The sequence below is a fragment of the Panthera pardus genome, unplaced genomic scaffold (genome assembly GCF_024362965.1).
Source record: "Panthera pardus isolate Hobbes unplaced genomic scaffold, ASM2436296v1 HiC_scaffold_12, whole genome shotgun sequence".
Lineage (NCBI taxonomy): Eukaryota > Metazoa > Chordata > Mammalia > Carnivora > Felidae > Panthera > Panthera pardus.
Window position 1 is genome coordinate 6,243,927 of NW_026526677.1, and position 21,137 is coordinate 6,265,063.

General features: G+C 49.1%; 1 protein-coding gene across 6 annotated transcripts in view; it reads right to left on the reverse strand.

The window, feature by feature from the left end:
- The window catches only part of DPP3 (dipeptidyl peptidase 3), a 36,332-nt gene that overhangs the window by 1,672 nt on the left and 13,523 nt on the right, over positions 1 to 21,137 (reverse strand). For all 6 annotated transcript variants that reach the window (XM_019415071.2, XM_019415070.2, XM_053899419.1 and 3 more), the window contains exons 5-17: positions 21,056 to 21,130; positions 20,333 to 20,426; positions 16,618 to 16,748; positions 16,377 to 16,507; positions 16,243 to 16,301; positions 13,098 to 13,292; positions 12,789 to 12,901; positions 12,363 to 12,455; positions 10,913 to 10,975; positions 10,693 to 10,817; positions 10,450 to 10,570; positions 9,194 to 9,373; positions 1,911 to 2,073 (exon numbers count right to left, since the gene is read on the reverse strand). In XM_019415071.2, the coding sequence (XP_019270616.2) occupies positions 1,911 to 2,073; positions 9,194 to 9,373; positions 10,450 to 10,570; positions 10,693 to 10,817; positions 10,913 to 10,975; positions 12,363 to 12,455; positions 12,789 to 12,901; positions 13,098 to 13,292; positions 16,243 to 16,301; positions 16,377 to 16,507; positions 16,618 to 16,748; positions 20,333 to 20,426; positions 21,056 to 21,130 (1,543 nt within the window). The remainder of the gene's footprint in view (positions 1 to 1,910; positions 2,074 to 9,193; positions 9,374 to 10,449; positions 10,571 to 10,692; positions 10,818 to 10,912; positions 10,976 to 12,362; positions 12,456 to 12,788; positions 12,902 to 13,097; positions 13,293 to 16,242; positions 16,302 to 16,376; positions 16,508 to 16,617; positions 16,749 to 20,332; positions 20,427 to 21,055; positions 21,131 to 21,137) is intronic.

The window sequence follows — 21,137 nt, forward strand, 5'->3', positions numbered from 1 at the left end:
ACATAAAAGTCCTCAAAAGTTAGTCACCACCACCACCACCACCACCACCACCGTATCTTTGAAAATCCAACCTGCTCTTCAGGCTTAGTTTAACCACTTCCTCCCCAGAAGCTTCACCGATTCCCCTGAAGGTGAATGTGACCTTCTCTAAGTGTTCAGATCACCGTTTGGGCCTCTTGGGTGCTTATTAACACTCCCTGGGTGTGATCATTTCTCTCTAGGCCTTATTCCTAATGGACTGTGAACTCTTGAGGCAAGGGCCTGGGTCTGATTCATTGCTCCATCCCCAAGGGCCCACATAGGGCTGGACAAGCAGAGCAATGCTGTTGTAGTGAGCATTTATTATGTGTCTGGCATGATTACTCACTTGACATGCATTGAGCAGCTCCGGTGTGCCAGGCCCTATACTAGCTACTTGCTGGGGATATGCCATTTTCGCTGACATGGAGGCAAGGCAGACAAGGAAAATAGCAGAGAGTGACAGTGCATGAAGGAATCACTTTAGGTTGAGGGGTCAAGGACAGCCTCTCCCAGGAGGTGCCATTTTAACAGAGACCAAAATGACAAGAAGGACCAACCAAAGATCGGGGGAGGACTGTACCCAGCAGGGGAAACATTGAGCGCAAAGGCTATGGCAGCGGGGCAAGCTCAGGGGGCTGGAGAAATGGAAAGGCCATGAACCTGGAGGCCAGTGAGTCAGGGAAGAGGGGTCCCAGAGGCCTGCTAGGGGTCCGGGCCAAATCCCCTGGAGCCTCTGGAGTGCAGCGTGAAGAGTTGGAAATAAGCCTCTTAAATGTGTTTTCCTTGCCAGTCGGAGGTAATAACTTCATTTAGCCTCCACGACTGCCCACGACTATGGTAGTGAGGAGCGCTCTTAATTCGGCTCTTGGTTCTTCCAGTAAAGAGCTGTAAGCCTTGAACAATTTAGTCTCTGTGCTTGTTTTCTTAACTGTAAAGCAGGGGTAATACCTACCTCATTGGGTTATGGTGTGAGGATTTATTTTTATTTTATTTTTTAAGTAAGCTCTATGCCCAAAGTGGGACTTGAACTCATGACCTCAAGAGCCAGCCAGGCACTGCTATGGTCAGGATTTAAAGGGTTAATCCAAGGAAAGCACTAAGAGCTTGAAGAGAGTACTTAATTTAGGTTTACTACAGCGTCAGCACACAACCAACACTGGCTCTATGACTGAAGACACCCAAGCCAAGAGAGGTTAAATGATAGGCCAAGGTCACAGAACAGCTCTGAAGCTCATGTGGTAACCACGGTATGGCACTAACTCATGTGACAGGAGTCAGGAACGATGGGTCAGGAGGGGAGCGGAAAGTGAATGCAGCAGCGGGCTGGGACCCCAGGGGCCTCTAACACAACAGGTACAAGTGCAGTGCAGACAGGGTCAAGGCTTCTGGAAACAGGATTATCATTTGAGGAGGGAGAGGGACCATGGGGCTGCTGATCTCTCTGCTGGGCTCTACAGAGTCACATTGTCCCCAGAGTTCCACCAGCCTGCAGGGTTCCAACTCACTGCCTGCCCTGACCTCTCCTCATCCCCAGGCACCGAGAGGCCTGATTCTCCAGGACTATTCCTGGCCTCCCATAAGCCTGAAGTCTGTCTGTTTCACTAGCCCCTGCTCTGCTGGCCTTCCTCAAACCTCCAGTCACTGTCTTATAAGCAGCACAACCGTGTGTGTAGCGGGGAGGTGGTAGATGCTGAGGTTTTGGCCTGGGGTTTGGTCTGGGGTTTGGCCTGGGCTTTTGGCCTGGGGTTTGGCCTGGGGTTTGACTGTGGCAGGGAGGGAGAGAGGCAGGAGTCACTTCAGGTAGCCTGAGCCCAGGGATTGGTTCCAGGCCTCGTCTCTCATGGGGCCCTGAATGGCCCCCCATCAAAGGAGGCTCAGCAGTCTGTTACCTTCAAGACGAGTGTTGGGCTGAACGATGAGCTTCCGAGATTCCTTGCGGAGCAGCACGGTATCCCTGAGGGTGAGGAAGCACTCAGGGGGTGCATCAGTGACTGCTGCGTACCCCTCATACAGGGCCCGGCCTCCGGCCACATCTCCCGTGGACTTCAACACCTGTGGGAAGGCAGGAAGAATCAGTGCACCTCCCCTGCATCCATGGGGCTTTGCCAGGGGCTGCAGCCAACTGTGCCCAGCCCTGGACAGTATCTGCTCTCTCGTGGTGTTACTGTGCCGAATATGTGAGAAATGTAGATCAAGGGCTTAGCTCATAGTAAGTGCCCAGTAAAGTGAAGCGACTATTTCTCATTTGGTTGTCTCATTTGAGCTGTGGACAGAGAAAGCATTACCATCACTTTTTTTTTTATTTCACATACACAAAATATATAGTACCTATATTAGGTTATAACATATGGGTCGTAAACAATGTAATACATGGGTTATAAAAAATAATAAGACACCCATGCAACCAGCACCCAGCTTGACTTAGCTCCTGCCTTTTTTTAAAAAATTAAATTTTTAAAAAAGTATTTATTTACTTTTGAGAGAGAGAGAGAGAGAGAGAGAGCGAGCATGTACATGAGCAGAGGAGGGACAGAGAAAGAGGGAGAAAGAGAGAATCCCAAGCAGGCTCTGCACCATCAGCATGGAACCTGATGTGAGGCTCAAACCCATGAACCATAAGATCATGACCTGAGCTGAAATCAAGAGTCAGACGTTTAACTGACGCAGGTGCCCCCACACCAAGAAAAAAATTTTTTTTTATGTTTATTTATTTTGAGAGAGAGAAGAGACAGGGCATGAGCAGGGGAGGGTCAGAGAAAGAGGGAGACACAGAATCTGAAGCAGGCTCCAGGCTCTAAGCTGTCAGCATGGAGCCTGATGCAGGGCTCGAACCCACAAACCACAAGATCATGACCTAAGCTGAAGTTGAACACCCAACTGACTAAGCCACTCAGATGCCCCCAATTTTTAAAAATTAAGTAGGCTCTATGCCCAGCATGGGGCTAACTTATGCCATCAAGAGTCACATGCTCTATCCGACTGAGCCAGCCAGGCACCCCAAGTTAGCTCCCTTCTTGACTGCATCCTGGGGCTTCCTGTCTGAGGATATAGTCCCCGATTCTGTGCTTATCGTTTCCCTGTGTTCCCTAAATTCTGCTCTCAACCATGTTATTTTAACTTTGGCTTATGTCCTATGATTTGCTGTTTCTGCTCAATTTATGTCTGAGATTCATCTGTAGCTATAGTTCACCCATCTCACTGCTGTCCAGTATTCCACTTATAAACACAAACAATTTAATCTCTTCCCATGCTGATGGGCAGCTTGTGCTATTTGCCATTTGGCACCGCTGTTGACACCCTTTGTATCTCCTGCTGAACAGAATGAACAGATGCAGGTTTCTCTAGGAGAATCATTTGTCTAGAGGTCAGGGGAATGCTCAATCTTAGATGAGCCCACCTTGTTCTCCAAAGTTGTTGGACCAGGCGATGCTCCCAGAAACAGTGGCTGGCAGTCCTGACCACCTGGTATACCCGGCTGGTGTTGGCAGTTCTTCATTTTTGCCAAGCTAGTGGTATAAACCTCATGTGGTTTAAGCTGTGCTTTCCTGATTGCTCAAGAGGTTGAACGTCTTCCCATAAGTTGATGTATCATTCATTTTCCTCTCCAGTTCATGAGTTTTGCTTATTTTTGTGTTGGGTTGTCCTTTCTTCACCTTTTTTTTTTTTTTAAAGTTCTTTATTTATTTAAATACTAACCTTTTGTTAATACATATGTGGTAAATACCCTATCTTAGTTTAAGATTCATCTTCTCACATTATTTATGGTAACTTTTGATGAGTAAAAGCTATTTTTGTTTTTTAAATTTTTTAATGTTTATTTTTTTTTTGAGAGAGAGAGAGACAGAATGTGAGCAGGGAAGAGGCAGAGAGAGAGAGGGAGACACAGAATCCAAAGCAGGCTCCAAGCCCTGAGCTGTCAAAACAGAGCCCGACACGGGGTTTGAACCCACAAATTACGAGATTGACCTGAGCCAAAATTGGACACTCAACCGACTAAGCCATCCAGGTGTCCCTTTTATTTGTATTTTTAGTTTAATCTTAAAGATTTAATTTTAATTTAAATTTATCTTATTTTTTAACTTTTAAATGTTTATTCATTTATTTTGAGAGAGAGACAGAGCACATGCATGCAGTGGAAGGGCATAGACAGGGAGACAGAGAATCCTAAGCAGGCTCTGTGTAGACAGTGGGACTTGACCCCATGAACTGTGAGATCATGACCTGAGCTGAAATCAAAAGTCAGACTTTTAACATACTGAGCCACCCAGGAGCCCCTAGAGGTTTTATTTTTTAAAATAATCTCTACACCCAACATGGTGCTTGAATTTACAATACTGAGATCAACAGCCTCACCCTCCACTGACTTAGTCAGCCAGGTTCTCCAATAAAAGCCAATTACTTTTTAAAGTTTTTATTTATTTATTTGCAGGTGGGGAGGGGCAGAGAGAGAGGGAGAGAGAGAATCCCAAGCAGGCTCTGCACTATCTGTGTGGAGCCTGACCCACTAACTGTGAGATCACGACTTGAGCTGAAACCAAGAGTCAGACGCTTAACCAACTGAGCCACCCAGGCATCCCAAAGCTATTTTGAATGTAGTTAAACGGACTGATCTTTTCCCTGATAGCTGGTGCTTCTTGTGCTTAGAGAAATTCTCCTTCCCTATGAGGTCATAAAGATATTCTTCTCCCAGTTTAAAATTTTGCCTTTCCTATGTAAGACTTTAATCTCGTGGTGTTGACTATGTATTGCAGAAGGTAGAAATCCAGTTTGGCTCTCCATAAGGAGAACCTGTTGTCTCAGCATGACTTATTAAATGGTCCCTCCCTTGTCCAGTGGCCTACCATGTCCCTTCTATCATATACGAGAGTCAATGCCTGGTTCTTGGTTCATTCCACTGGTCAGTTTGTCTATTCCTGCCCCAGGGCTATACTGAACTTAATAATCTTAGAATAAATTTTGGTATCTGATGGAATGAGTCCCCCAACCGGTTTTGCTTCAGGACTGCCTTGGCTCTTCATCATGATCATTTATGCTCCCATCTAAGTTTTGCAATCAGCTTGTCAAGTTCCATGAAAAACCCTCTTGGGACTTTATTCAACCCTGTGAAACTCTTTATTAATTTCAACAATTTGTAGATTTGTTTGGCTTGCCTAGTCATATAATTTGCAACACGAAGAGTTTTGTTTCTTCCTTTTGAAAGCCTAAACTTAAGACCTTCAGTAAATTGTTGATCAGAAGTGGAAATAGGGAGCATTTTTGTCTTCTTTCTAATTTTTATTTTATTTTATTTTGGTCTTCTTTCTGATTTTAAAAGGAGTGTTGTAGTGTTTCAACAGTTGACAGCTATTTTCATTTTTTGAAAAATTCTTTATCAGTTAAGAAAATTCTTTTCAACTCTTGAGTTTTTGGGTTTTTAAATTTTTTTTTCTTAAATGTTCATTCATTTTTGAGAGACAGAGAGAGACAGAGCATGAGCGGAGAAGGGGCAGAGAGAGGGAGACATGGAATCTGAAGCAGGCTCCAGGCTCTGAGCTGTCAGCACAGAGCCCGATGCGGGGCTTGAACTCACAAACTGCGAGATCATGACCTGAGCCAAAGTCGGACACTCAACCGAGCCATCCAGACGCCCCTAAACTCTTGAGTTTTTAAAGAGTTGTTTTTTTTTTTTATCATAATGGATATAAAAGGTCTTTAAGAGTTTTTCTAAATTTATTGAGATGATTGTGGTTTTTCTCTTTTAATCTGTTAATATGCGATTTTCATAAATGTATTTTCTAATGCTAAATAAACCTTGCATTTCTGGGATAAATCTAAGTTGGTATTTTCTAGATTTGGTATGCTAGGATCTTGTTTAGAATTTTGGTATTTACATTTTCCTTTTTGGAACTATCTTTGACTTTGGTATCCAGGTCAAACTAGCATTATAAAATGAGGTGGAGAACATTCTCTCTTTTTCCATTATCTGGAAGAGTTTATGTAAGATTGATACCACCTGTTACTTGAATATTCTGAAGGATTCACCTATAAAACTCTTAGTATTTTTTACATGAAGACTTTAGATCACTGATTTAATTTTTTAATGGCTGAAGGACCATTCGAGTCATCTACTCATGAGTGGACTTCAGTATGTTTTATTTGTCTAAGAATTTGTCCACTTCAACAAAGTAGTGAATTTTATTGACGTAAGTTTCTGATATATTTGTACTTACGTGCCCTTTAAGTTTCTACTTTTATTTGTGTCTTCACTCTTTTTCTTGACAAACCTTGTCAAATGTTTGTCGATTTTATTATCTTTTCAAATAATCAACTTTGGACTTGTTGGTCTTCTCCATAGTTGTATTTCAGCTCCTTTGTGTCTGCTCTTATATTTGTGATTTTTCCCCTTCTATTTTCTATGCATTTCCTTCTCCTCCCTGAATTCTAAAACTTGATGGACTTATGAATTGGGTCTTTACTCAGTTCTAGGAAATTCTCAGCCATTATCTCTTCTAATATGTCTTCCCCCTCCCTCTCTCTCTCCTTTCCTCTTAAAGTTTCAGTTTACTTCCTTAGACCTTTTCACATTGTCTCCCATGACTCTCCACTTCTCTTCTAAATTTTCTTTTTTTTTCCTTTTTAAGTTTTGTGTTTGTGTGTGTGTGTGTGCAGGAGAGAGAGACAGGGGGGAAGAGAGAGAGAATCTCAAGCAGGCGCCATGCTCAGTGCAGAGCCCAAAAACGAACTGTGAGATGACCTGAGCTGAAACCAAGAGTTGGATGCTCAACTAGTTGAGCCACCAAGACGCCCCTCTTTTAAAATTTCTATCTTTGTCTCTGTGCTACCTGCTGTATATTTTTTTTTATCTTTAGCTGAATCTAAAACTTGTTTAACCTGCCTATTTTTAGTTTCATTGGCTGGATAGTTTATTTCTGGGAGTTCCATGTGACTCTTTTCCAAGTATCTGACATCTTGTGGGTCTGATCCTTACTTCTGCCGATCTGCAGGTGGCAAAGTGGGACTCCTGCTAGGGCTCCCACCAGGTAAGCCTCTTCCTCTTAGACCCAGGGTTACAAGGTTATGAGCTCTAGTAAAGAAAACCAACGGGGACCTTTGCCCAAATGTCCAAATATGGTGGCTCCTGCTTAGTTTCAGCCTCTTGTTCACATGGGACTTGAGCCTATTGATGCCAGTCCTTCCAAGAAGACAGAAATACAGATTTATACCCAACCTCGCCAATTTTCACAATACACGGTGGGCCAAAATGGACTGCATGTGTGACCCCGGCTGAAGCCTCTCCTTATGGAAATGCCTTCATCTTCCCTGCTTGCGGTCTCCTTGCTGTGCTCTTGGCTTTTACTAAAGGGCTAATAAAACAAAGAGCCACACCAGAAATGCTTCCATATTCTGTTTCTTCTGTAAAACTATTGCTGAGGTCACTGTCCATCCTGCTGAATGATTCCTCTTATACGGAGACTGAACTTGTTCAGTCCCTAGAACGGAACACTTTGTGCTTGTTCAATACTCAGTCACAGTTCAATATTGGCCTAGGATTTGGGAGATTTAACTCCTTCACCTAGTGACGTGTTGTTGTTGTTATTATCATTATTATTATTAACAAACTATTTTGGAATAATTCAGATATGCAGAAAAGCGGCAAAGATAAAACAAAGAGTTCTCATATGCCCCTTGCCCAGCGTCTCCTGTTGTTAACATTGTACAAAATTGGTACATTACCAACAACTAAACTCTAGACCTAATTTAGATTTCACTAGTTGTCCCATTAATGGCCTTCTAGTCCAGAATCTAAGACATCATATTGCATTTTGCATCTACTGACGTTTAATTTCCAATTTTACTTTAACGGCCAAATATCTTTTATTTAAAAAAATGCCTTTCTTGGGGCACTTGGGTGGCTCAGTCGGTTGGGCGGCTGACTTCGGCTCAGGTCATGATCTCGCGGTCCGTGAGTTCGAGCCCCGCGTCGGGCTCTGTGCTGACAGCTCAGAGCCTGGAGCCTGTTTCGGATTCTGTGTCTCCCTCACTCTGACCCTCCCCCGTTCATGCTCTGTCTCTCTCTGTCTCAAAAATAAATAAACGTTAAAAAAAAAATAAATAAAAAAAAAATAATACATCATTGTTTTAAAAAAAAAAAAAGAAAAAAAAATGCCTTTCTGGAAATAGGCAGGAGTATAAACACAGAGGTATTTGCTGAATTGAAAAGCTGGGCCTTCTACTGGTTGAAAAAGCTGGCAGGACCCAGCTCCAATGGAAGTCGCTGCACCATGAAGAGCGAGCCTTCAGTGGCTCTTAAACTTTGCTGAGTGTCAGACTCACCTAGCAGGCAGGTAAACATGCATATTCCTGGACCCTGCTCTCACAACTTCTGAATCAGGTCTGGGGTGGTGCCCAAGAATCTGCATTTGTAGCCTGCTCCTGGGTGATGCTGATGCTGGTGATCCATGGACCACACCTAACGTCACGCTGGCTTGGAGAACACGACATTTTATCTCAGTATGTCGTTTCATGTGATTCCTGCCAGGGGACGCAGGGAATGTATCCCATTTAACACATGAGAAAAGTGGTGCCCAGCGAGGCAGAGTATGTTGCCCCAATCACACAGCTGGTTAATACTGACACCAGAACCCCCAAAGGTCCCGGCTCTAAGCATCCCGACATGGGAGAGCAGCCAGGGCCACGCTGACCACTGTCCTTTACCTACTAAGCTCCAGGCCTCCTCCTGTCCCTCAACCCACGAAGCTCATTCCAATCCCCAAACTAGACGTTGTGCTTCCTGTTTCTTCTGCTCTCACATCTTCTCACAGCCAAGGTTCCCCCTTGCCACTCGAGTTCCAGCTTAAATACCATCTCCTCCAAGAAGTCTTCTTTGACCACCCAGGCTAAGGGGGCTCTGCATCCCTTTCCCCTCCAATCTCGCTTGCTATCACATCACCAAGTTTTACTGCCTGTACAGGTCTTTTCATGATTTGAAATGATCTCATTCACTAATTGTTCACATGTTTATTGTTTCCCTTCTCAGTAGTAAGCCTTCCCTTCGTCTCAGTGCCTGGCACGTGGTAACACTTGGTATACAGACTTGTCGAATGACTGAATAAATAAATAAATAAACGGATGATCAGAAGGCTACAAGGTGGTGCTGGAGAGCAAGTCTGGAGGGCGAGAGGCCCCTGCTTACCTGAAGCCTCCTGAGGAACCGCTCCAGGGCAGGCTTGCCCACAGACCGGATCTTGTTGCGGTCAAGGCGGACCCGGGCATCTGGCCGCCCGTCAGTGCCTGTGGTGGGAGTGACAGTGACGAGTCCCTCGCCAGCCTCCAGCAAGACCCTCAGGATCACAAACCGGGCCTGCATGTGGGCCTGCCAGAGCCAAGAAGAAAGGAATCATTTGCAGCCCTGATGGAAGACATATCAAGAGCTTGGGCCTAACATACAGTATGTGCTCATTAACTGTCAATTAATTCTTACCATTGTATTCTCCCTCATTCCGTGGGCCTTTTTCTGCCTTAAATGCTTCCTCCCTTCTCTGCTCACAAGGGAAGACAGGCTTTCCTGGGAAATAGGAAGGCCATTCCCAGGCAGAACCGTGAGCCCTGTGCTCCCCTTTACCAACCCCTATGCCTTTCTCTGCTCCAAACCCCACCCTGATGATAGCAGATGTCTCCGGGGGTCCCCCGCAGTCCAGGTCACCAAGCACCTTCTCCTCCACATCTTGTTTGCATTCAACAGTGGGACCAAGTGAGCATCAGGATCCCCAGTTTACAGATGACAAAACAGAGGCCCAGAGAGGTGAACTGACTTGCTCAGGATCACACAGCTGTTACAGACAGCAAGGACTTACACCTAAGTTTCCTGACTCTAAAACGTGTGCTCTTTTGATGACATAAGATCGCCTCCTTAGAACATACTCGTATAACTTTCAAGAACGTCCCTACTGCTTACCTTATTTCCGAAACACATCTCATAACTGACCAGTCTAGCCTAAAGCTCTGGAGGCAGACCGCTTGGATTTGAATCCTGGCTCTGCTACTTACCAACAAGTTACTTAATCTCTTTGTGCCTCCATTGCCTTATGTCTACAATGAGAGTGATAACACACCTACCTCCTGGGGTTGACACTGGGAACAAATAAGTCAATTCAGGTAAAGTGCTTAGAAACGTGTGGGGCACAGAGTAAGTCCTACACAAGTCAACTATTAGCAGTCATAGTAAAATCACCTCATCCGATTTGCCATCAGAAGGGGGCAGGGGGATTATTACTCCCATTGCACAGACAGGGACACTGAGGCTCACAACAGTGTGACTTACCCTCCCCACCCCCCCTCCCCACCCCCGACCATAGGCAGTAGAGTCTGGGATTAAACCCAGTTCATGTACCTTGTAGGTAGATATGGTTGTCCAATCCCTACACCTAGAATCCTGACCTTGGTCCTTACCTGTCTCCAGCTAGACACCTCAGGGGTGTAGAACTCCAGAGCGAGCAGTCCGGCCCGAACCATGTTGAGCCAGTTCACATAGATCACATCTTCCGCATCAGCCCCCTCAAAGCCAAAGATCCTGGTGGAGGGACAGGATGGTGGCAGGGCCAGTCAGAGGCTGCCTGGGTTTTGACCCACCCCTCGGCCAGCACACCTTCCATCTACACAGCAGGCCCACCCCCCCATGCCTGGTGCTCATACTCCAGCACTTGGGGGTTGAGGCAGAGGTAGAGGCCCACGCTTTCAGCCCGGCATTCTTCATAGCTAGAGGCGATGGTGCTGAACTTGCTGTCCCAGGTCTCCCCGCTCCGGTACCAGCTCTGAATCTGGGAGAGGAGGCCCAGGAAGCAGACTTAGGGGCAGCTGCTCCCCCAGCCACGCCCAGCCCAGCACCCTGGGGCTCCACCGAGGCCGCCCTCACCTGCTCCCCCGTCTCTGGGTTGATCACTGTTTCCTGGTCAAAGTTAAATGCTCCTTTTTCATCCTGCAGAAGGGTCATGACAGGAGGCGATGAGGGAAAGCTGCCTCTGCCCCAGCCCAGGACTTCAGCCCGGGGATTCAAGGGCCATCCGCACGCTGCTGCCTCCAAACCTGAGTCCTGTGACACTGGCTGCCCTCTCAGAACCCCCTGTCACTTGAAAACCCAGACCTAGGATCTCTGGACCCCAGATATGTATCAGTGGATGGGCCAGAAAGCTTGGCTGCTGCCCCCCTGTGCTTCCCAGCCCCTTGCCACGCTGGAAGAGCCCACAGCCTGTGATTCTCTGCCTCAAATAAGCTATCCACTCCATGTGCCAAGTGTCTTTTATGCACCAGCCGTTTATTCCTCATAACTGCTCCCCCCCCGCCCCCGAGGGAGGTCCTATCACCCTCGTCCACAGGGGAGGAAACTGAGGCTCAGAGACTCTCAGCTCCAAAGTGGAATCAGAGCACATAACCTTCGTGCACACTATCTCAACAATAACACCTATTTTCAGAGGGCCTACTGTATCAGGCAAGCCCAAGGGCTTTGCTTTTATTCCTCACAATAGCCCATGTGGTAGGAGTCAGGGTCCCTGTTTTGCAGATGGGCCAAATGAGGCTCACTAAGGAGAACTGACTTATCCAAGGACATAGCGTGGCCACATTTATCCACACTTCCCTGTGACTTCAAAGCCTGGACGGGGCCCAATGCCAGGCTGCTGTCCCCACGAGCTGCTCTCTGGATCCTCCTGACCTCCGGCCCCTCCCCACTCAGTGAGGCGCCCCAACTCACAGGGCACAGGCCCAACCCAGAACCCCGCTCCCTCCAATGTCCCGGCCCCAGCCGCCTCTGGTCATCTCATTTGTGCAGTTCCATGCTAGAAGTCCAGGATGGGCTCTTCTCAGCCTGGCAGAAAGGCTGTCTGTCTTCTCCATACTCCCTGAGTGGTTGGCAAAGGGGCTCCAGCCATTCTGGCCGGCTGGCAGGAAGGGGCTGCCCTGGGGAGAAGTGACTCCCTGTAATACCTGGAGAGGTACAGGCTCCAGGGAACAGTAAGTAGAACAAAGACAGACCAAGCTGCAGCCTCAGGACTGGGTGCATCCAGAGACTGCCCCTCGCAGCCTCCCTGTCCCTGGGGCTATCTGAGTCACACCCCCAGGGCAGGCTTCCCTGGCCTGAGCCTCGCAAGTCTTCCTGTTCAGACCCGTTCAGACCGCAGCTGGACTGTCCTGCAGGCCCTGCACCCTTGAGGCTCCTGGGACATCTTAGGGGAGGGAGAGATAGGAACTCCCCTCATTAAGGGGCCATTTTCCCCAGCTAACCCGGAACCCCTGAGCGCAGAGACTGAAGCAGACTCATCCAGGGTGGAGTTGATCCTGGGGGAGGGGAGCTGCAGGCGCGTTCTCACCTGCACAAAGAGCTTGCCACTGCCGTGTCCCAGCAGCTCGTGCAGTCCCACCTGCACATCAAAGGAGGGCCCCTTCCAGCGGATGTACAGGTCCTGCCAAGACAAGTAGAGACCCACGCTGTCTGCCGCCCCACCACAGCCGCAAAGCCACTAATGCCCCTGATGCCAGGCAGAGGGCCCGCCGTCTACTTTATGCCAGGCCCTGCGCAGGGCACCGCATGGCCCACCTCACCCTTGCAACAACCCAGGAGGAAGGAATTGCCTCCACTGTTTGACAGGTGAGCAAACAGGCCAAGTCACGGGGCCACCAGGCTGGGAAGTGGTTGGCCCTGCTCTTTCCTCTCCCTGCCCAGGACCCCTCTGCCTTCCCGTGTCAGCTGAGGTCAGGCCAGGCCCAACCCAGACCCTCGGGCTGCCAGTGCCCACCTTGTCATCCTCCTCCAGGAAGGTAAGCTTCTCCCGCTGTGTAGCGTAGGCCACAGCCAGCACGTTCCCCAGTGACACGTTCTTAAAGCCTTCCGTCTGCCTTAGGTCGTCATCTGGAGAAGGCGGGGAGGGAACCGGAAGAGGGGCAAAAATCAAGGCCACAGACAAGGAGTCGAGACAAGGGGACCAGGCTGCGATGGAGAACTGATTAGGGCAGCATGTGGCCAGGGCGAGTGTGTGAGGGGGAGGGGTGACCCTGGAGGCTCAGGGGGGATACCGTGATGGCTTCAGGGGCCTGAGGAAGCTCACAGTTGGGGATGTTGATGCCAGCAGGGATGCCAGAGCCAGAGAAGGTGAGAACATCCAGGGAGGTGAAGTCGGGGCTGAGGAACTTGTCCTTCTCGAAGGCCGGGGGCCAGGGCAGCTCCTTCAGCAGCTGTTCTGCGCTTGCCACCAGACACTCAAACTTGGCACTCATGGCCTTGTTCACCATGGCCACAAAGCCTGCAGGGAAGGAGGGGGGCTGTGGGCTGGCAGGGCTTGGGAGGGATCCTATACCCCACTTCCAGCCATCACGCATGTATTGAATGCCTGCTGTGTGCAATACCCTTTGCCGGCCACTGGGGAGAACAGTGACCCAGGCCTGGCCCTGCCTTCGTGGAGGTCACTGGGGTGGGTGGGCTGTAAGGAGAAGGCTTCAGTGGGTAACACCTGAGATGGATTTTAAAGCAGATCACGGGGAGCACATAGGGGGCGGTGGGTAAAGGATCGGATTCCCAGTGGAAGGGACTGCATGAACAAAAAAGATGCTCTTCTTTTTGGAGAAACTGAGCTGCCCTGCATGGCTAGAGCATCTGACTTGCAAGGTGAGGCTGCTATGCAGGAGGGCTGGGGCTGATCCTTTTAGATTTAAAGAGGAGTTTTTAAGCTAGGAGTTCCCAGCTTAAAGCACAGTTTCTAAAGTTGTACTCCATAAAATGCTGTTTCCATAAAGGCCTTCATAAAGAAAGAGCTTCCCGGTTAAATAAGTTTGGATACCACTATATGCTCTATCACTAACTTCTTAGAGATTCCTAATGTACGTTTGCATATTAGAGGTACTGAAGAGTCCTGTAGGCAAGACCCCTTGCTGCTTAGCACTGAACCCTTCGTGGTGTAATTCGTGTTAACCCTGCATGACCTATACCTTGGAAAGGACTGGCCTAGACTACTGCCTGGTCAGGCTCTTGCAAAGAATGGATTAACTTGGCCAAGGGTTAGACTGGACGAAGCCTCCCTGTCCGGAGCCACTCTGTCAGGTGGAATTGACCCAGGCCAGGAAGCTGGGATGATTAAAATAACAAAGAGGGGCACCTGGGTGGCTCAGTCAGTGAGGCGTCTGACTTCAGCTTGGGTCATGATCTCACGGGTTCGTGGGTTCAAGCCCCGCATCGGGGTCTGTGCTGACAGCTCAGAGCCTGGAGCCTGCTTCGGATTCTGTGTCTCCTTCTCTCTCTGCTCCTCCCCAATCATGCTCTGTTTCTCTCTGTCTCTCAAAAATAAATAAAAGCTAAAAAAATTTTTTAAAAATATAATAAAATAGCAAAGAAGAAAAAGCAATCTCAGGGACTGGTTAAATAAATTAGGGGGCGGCTATATGATGGCACACCATGTAACTGTTAGATGTGTAGCACAATATTGAATGTCATGGGAAATTATAATATTATGCAGCTACTGAATAGAACATGGGGGGAGCCTGGCTGGCTCAGTTGGTAGAGCATGTGACTTTTGATCTTTGGGTCGTGAGTTCAAGATCCACGTTGGGTGTGGAGCCTACTTAAAAAAATAAATAAGTAAAAGTGAAAAGAATATTGGGGCGCCTGAGTGGCTCAGTCAGTTGAGCATCCGACTTTGGCTCAGGTCATGACATCACGGTTCGTGAGTCTGAGCCCCGAGTCAGGCTCTGTGCTGACAGCTTGGAGCCTGGAGCCTGCTTCGGATTCTGTGTCTCCCTCTCTCTCTCTCTCTCTCTCTCTCTCTCTCTGCCCCTCCCCTGCTTGCACTCTGTCTGTCTTTCTCTCTCTCAAAAAGAAATAAACATTAAAAAAAATTTTTAATAAAAAATAAAAATAAAAAAGATAAAAAGAACATGGTAGGTCGATACATACTGATTTGAAAAGATATCCAAAACATTCAGTAAAAAAAAGCAAGTGGCAGAACAATATATACAGCATGACCTCATTTACCTGGACGAATTAAAAGTTGCGTGTGTGTGTGTGTGTGTGTGTGTGTGTGTGCGCTTAAACAAAGCTCTGGAAAGACCTTTAGTGAACTGTGAACAGTGGTGACCTCCGGAGAGGAGTGTCACAGGGGAGAAATTTCACATTGTATCCTACATACTTAGGTATTGTTCCAATTACTTACAACAAACACGGATTTTTAAATCCCCCCACACACACATTTTGAAACATTTACAGCTCTATATAAAAATGAAAATCACAATGTACATTCCCAATTTTAACCTTGAGGTGGGTGCAATCACAGATGATTTTTTTTCCTCTACTTTCAAAATCTGTGACCACGAACATGGACTAGTTTTCTAATAATCACAATGAACTGGGGTAAAAAGGGGAGCCTCTGAGATCAAGGCTGCTTAAGAGATTCTGGGGTCTTGACCCTGAGAGAAGCCTGGAGAATCAGGACCCAGGCACAGAAGCTGCAGGTGCACACACCTGTCCTCCCCTCTGGTACCTGCATCACCTGCCCCCTCGGCCTGCATCTATGAGCACAGATCTAAGCTGCCCCCAGGGGCTGTTGCGGCTTTCCTCTCTCCTCCCACGCTAATCTCTCTGGCTTCTAGCAGCTGGATGCTTCAGACTCTATCTCCAGGGGCTGGGGAGGATAAGGCTTGGCACAGAAGTCTAAATCCTCAGGCTGGATGGCTGGGGATATGGGCATAGACATGGAGGCTAAGGCAGCTTCCCACCTGCCCTGGGATGACAGCAGCCAAGTCAAGTTCACAATCATGATGTTAATTATGCTCCCACTCACCCAGCACCTTTCATGTGCCTGGCATTGCGTTGACAGCCTACATAGAATACCTCACTTCCCACGACACCTGAAAGGGAGTGAGGGATGCTCATCTCTGGGTTTACACAGCTGGGGAGGTCACACAGCCGGTGAGTGGCAAAGCTGGGCTCTGGACCAGACAGCAAAGGCAGAACAGCAAAGTGGCTCAGAGCCGAGGTTCCAGGCTTAGCCACTCACCAACCTCTGTAACCACCTCTGTACAGTGAGGATAGCAATTCTCATGGGACGATGATGTCCAAAGGAGCTAATACAGTTAAGGGCTACGTGGTAAATCATCAACACTGGTTCTGATTATTGTTGTTATTACTGCCAAGGGGGGAGGGGAGAACTCTCAGGGGACATGGGATAAGGGTTTGTAAGCTGACCCCCTTCTCCCAGAAGTTACCTTCAAACTCTCCACGGGAACCAAAGGGGTCTCGGTAGCTCTCGATGAACCCGATGTAACTGGGGGAGAAAAGGGCAGAGATAGAAAAGGGGCAGGCAGGAGGGGGGCAGCCGGGGTGAAGGCTCGTGCCTCACCTCTCTACGATGGGGCCTTTGTCCTGTATCCAGAAGCGGGAGCCCCTCTTGTGGGCCTCGATGGAGCCCTGGGTGAAACTCTCTATGTACTGAGCCAGCATCTGTTCCTGCCGGCTGTTGGCTGCATATGCCTGGGGGGGAGCAAGGGTCGGTCAGTCTCAGGCCACCCACTTGTCCTGACTTGTCTCTGATGCCCAGAGGGATCTGGAGCTTGCACGCCTCAGCCCCCAGCCAGCCCTACCTTGGCTTTCTCCAGGTGCTCCACCACCTTCTGGAGGATAGGTGCATAGTCCCCCCGCGTCACCTGAAAATGGTTCCCACGGAATTCGTAGCTCTTCAGCCTGGACGTCATTTCGGAATGCAGAGCAGACTCTGAGGGAAGAAGGATTGCTAGTGTAAAACACCCCAGCAGGCTTCTCACCGTGACACTCTTTTATTCTAAGATCTTCAACAACTCCCCACTGCCTACGGAAACTAGTATAAACTTTCATTTTCAAATATACGTATATTACCTAATATGAAATGTTCTTTTTCTCTTTTTAGAGAGAGAGAGAGAGAGTGCATGAGCGCGGGAGAGGAGAAGGTGGGGGAAGAGAGACAGAGAGAGAGAGAGAGAGAGAGAATGAATCCTAAGCAGAGTTCACACTCAGCGAGGAGCCCGACACAGGACTTGATCCCACAACCCTATGATCATGACCTGAGCCGAAATCCAGAATCAAACACTCAACCAACTGAGCCACCCAGGCACCCCATAATATGAAATGTTCTTGGGGCGCCTGGGTGGCTCAGTCAGTTGAGCGTCCAACTTCAGCTCAGGTCATGATCTCATGGTCTCTGAGTTCAAGCCCCGCATCGGGCTCTGTGCTGACAGCTCAGAACCTGGAGCCTGCTTCGGATTCTGTGTCTCCCTCTCTCTCTGCCCCTCCCCTGCTCACGCTCTGTCTCTCCCTCTCAAAAATAAATAAACATTAAAAAAATTTTTTGAAATGTTCTAAGTATTGCACACATGTTAAGTCATTTAAGCCTCACGTCAACTCTAGGGGGAGTGATCTCCATTTTACAGATGGGGAAACAAAGGCACCAAGAGGTAAAGTAAGTTTCCGAAGGTCACACGGGCAGCAAATGGCAGAGCAGGATTCAAACCTAGGGTGGCAAACTGTATTTAAAAAGACAGCTATCCCCTAAATGTAATCACAGCGGGTCTTACAAGGAGACAAGAGGGTGAACAGGAAGTAGGAGACGTGATGAGAGAAGGAGGTTGGAGAGAGGGGAGGAAGGGGACATGAGCCAACGAGAGCAGGCAGCCTCTAGAAGGTGAAGCTGAAAGAGTATTTCCCCTGGAGGCTCCAGTTCCTTCTGGAACTTGTTTTTGACTTTGGACCTCCAAACAGTGGCCAAATAAATGTGTGTTGTTTTATGCCACCGAATTTGTGATTTGTTGCGTTTTGCTTGTTGTTCCTGAGCAGTACGATGTACTTCTAGATTATGTTTAAGAAAAAAAGATAACCATGGTGTTTCCCATGACCCAATGTGACATTTCCCATGTCCCAAATGTGACATCCCCCATTAGGATGCGGGGGCTCTTTTCCCTCCTCTTGACGCTGGGCAGACTTGCGACTATAGCAAAAGTGATGCTGAGACCAGGTCATAGATGGTGACGCAGCTCCTGCCCGGCTCTCTGGGAACGCTAGCCACCATGAATGACGCAAAGAAACCACGTGCGGTGCTTTGGCCCCTGCTGAGGTCCCGGCCGGCAGCTAGCATCTTCCACCAGATGTGTGAGTGACAGCCTGCGGGTGATTCCAAACCCCTGGCTATTGATGACCCCCCAGCCTCTTGAGTTTTCGCAGCTGAGGCCTTGGACATCGTCACCAGGGACCAGCTGTTCCTACCGTGCCGCAGCCAAATTACCGACCCAGAGACTCTGTGAGCATGAAAAGGTGGGTTTCCATCACTAAATTTGGGGGGCATCTGTACAGAGCAATAGATAACACAACAGGTACACCCAGGCAGCCTGGCTCCGAGCGGTGTTCTCAGGCACTGTCCTGTACGCAGTAGAGTATATGTAAGTACAGGTCCAGCTTCTCCTCCCCCGAACCCAATATCCCTCTCCTTAGTCAAATCAAACTACTCGCCAATCCTTAAACTCCCCTTCCACCGTGCTCTGGGGCTCACGCTGTTCCCTCCACCAGCAGCGTGGGTCTCCAGGCATCTTCACCTCTTCACACAACCAATATCTGAGTCTCTGCCACGTGCTGGCCAGTGGGGAGACACTGGTGAACGAAACCTACAATTCCTCCCCTTGAGGAGCCTGTAGTCAACAGCAACTGCAAGAAACCTGGGGAATTACTGGGTGTTGCTGGTGGGAAAAGAGAAGGAAAGTCATCGAAAGGCAGGGAAAGGTCCTGGAGGTGATGTTCAAGCGCAGTCTTAAGGATGAGTAGGTATTCATCACATGAGCGAAGGGAGGGAAGCATTTGAGGTGGGAAAGGGATCCGATTGTGCCAAGTCCTGGACAGCGTACATGAGAACAAGGGATTTTCAGAGGACTGGAAGCTGCTGAGTGTGGCTGGGGCACAGAGTCTAAGTGGGAGGCTTGCAGGAATATGAGGCTGGGGGCTGGGAGGAGGCAAGTGAGTGGAAAAGGGAGGGCCAGGTTGCAAAGGCCCTCACAGGGGCCTGGATATTTCTGTCCATACTGAATACATTTCCTTCTCACCTGGGAACAGACCCCAACTTTCCTCTGAGAATCCTCCACCAGGACCACCTCCGGTTCAGGTGAGTGGGAGGGGCTGACCTCATCACCTGGCTCTGAGGTGGGCTTGGGATCAGGGTCTAGACAATGAGATACCCGTCCCTGACCACAGGGATTGGTTCACAGATAAATATGGTATGCAGGATAGGGAAACTGGAGCCACTCCCAGACCTTATGAAGAAACTTCTGGGAGAAGAGGGCTCTCTTTCTGCTCGACTGGCCAGGCTGGTCCACTATCAGGCCCCGTGTGGGAGGAACATGCCATGGATGAAGTCAGAGAGCTGAGCCAAGACACGGAGAGAGAAATTTCTCAGGATACTGTCTGAGCAGCTGGATCCAGCTGTGCTTGAAGCCATCCTACTCCAGGCTTCTTAATTACCCAAGCCTGTTAAGTACTTGGGTTCTGGTTCAGGCAAATTTGAAATAGATTCTTCATTTGCAAAGAGTTCTGAATGACAGGGGTGCCTGGGTGGCTCAGTTGGTTAAGTGTCCGACTCGTGGTTTCAGCTCAGGTCATGATCTCTTGGTTTGTGAGTTCAAACCAAGTCCCCACGTAGGACTCTGCACTGACAGTGTGGAACGTGCTTGGGATTCTCTCTCTCTCTCTCTCAAAATAAACAAACATTAAAAAAAAAAAAAGAGTTTTGAATGATACAGCCCTTAGGGTTGGATTTGGGCTTTACCCTGAGGGTACCTGATAGTTAGGAAGCAGACTTTAGTACGTTAGCCATCTCAAACTTTCTAGATTCCCCCCCAGCCTCCAAGACATATATGGTCTTCACTGATGTATAGTCTGGATTTCTCTTCTAGGCTGTCAAGGGGCATATGGCCCAGCCTCTCTTCCCATTATTTACGTGGGTTGTTATTTTTTGTGATGGGGATCACGCCCAACACGGCTCCCGTTAGAGGCTTGCAGCAGTAACATCTGCCAAGTGGAACGGAACCCCTTTCCCTGTCGTCATGTTTCCCCCCATTTCTTTACTGTCACAGCCAGCACTGGGGCAAGCATTCCCTCACAGGTACCCCTGTACACAGAGCACGGCACCCGGTGAGTCTGCAGTCAACATGCGCCGTGACTATTATGACCGTTCTTCCCTGCAGCTCCCGTGTAACCCACCAGCCCCTGTCCTCAGTCCAGCCCCCTCTGCCCTGGTCCAGGAGCACTGAGGCAGGAGTAGAAGGGGTGTGTGAAGCAGCTCACCCGTGCCAAGCACAGAAGCCAGCCGCACCTCATAGCGGGGCTTCCCATCCTGGTCGACATCCTTGAAGAGCCGCGTGTTGTAGGCACTGAGGTTCTGGAAAAGACCAGGGCATGGGTCTGGGGAAGGGTAAAGTCCAGAGGGGGCTGCAAGGTGGGAGTAGGGAAAGGGTCACACCAGGGAGAGAAGATACAGAAGCAAAGCCGGCCGGGGCCGCTGGGGGAAGCTGCCCAAGGCAGCTGGACGGGGGTGGGGGGAGCAGGTGGGCAGGCGGGCCAGGCTCTCCAGTTCTGCTCTACACGCTGAGCACTAACGTTTACTAAGTGCTGACCCGACTGTGCCCAGCACTGCATGCCCTCAGCTAACCCAGGGCTCTGCGAGGCAGCAGACGTGAAACTGGTCACACAGCTTCTGGGAGGTTCATGTTGGCTTCATGTGGAAGCCAGGGCCCAACGGGAAGCGGCTCTGATGCTCTGTGTCGTCCTGCCCTGAGGCTGTCATTAAGGCCTTCAGTCTGGGGCCGGCAGGGGCAGCTCTGTCACAGCCACGCGTGGGAATGTCATCTTCACTGGGGCCAGGCCGACTCTTGGACAAGGATTCCCAAGTCTTGTCCGCCTCAAACACCCAAGATGCCAGTGTCTCTGGTCCCAAGCTGAGACCCAGAGTGGGTGCTGGCGATGAGGGGGTCCCGTCAAACCACTGTCCTGAGTCCCCAGTCCTCAAACCTGTGAGTCCAGAAAGTCTTGGGCCAGTTTGGCATCTTCCATGGTGCAATCCCCGGAGAAATAGGTGGTGATTCCCTGTCGA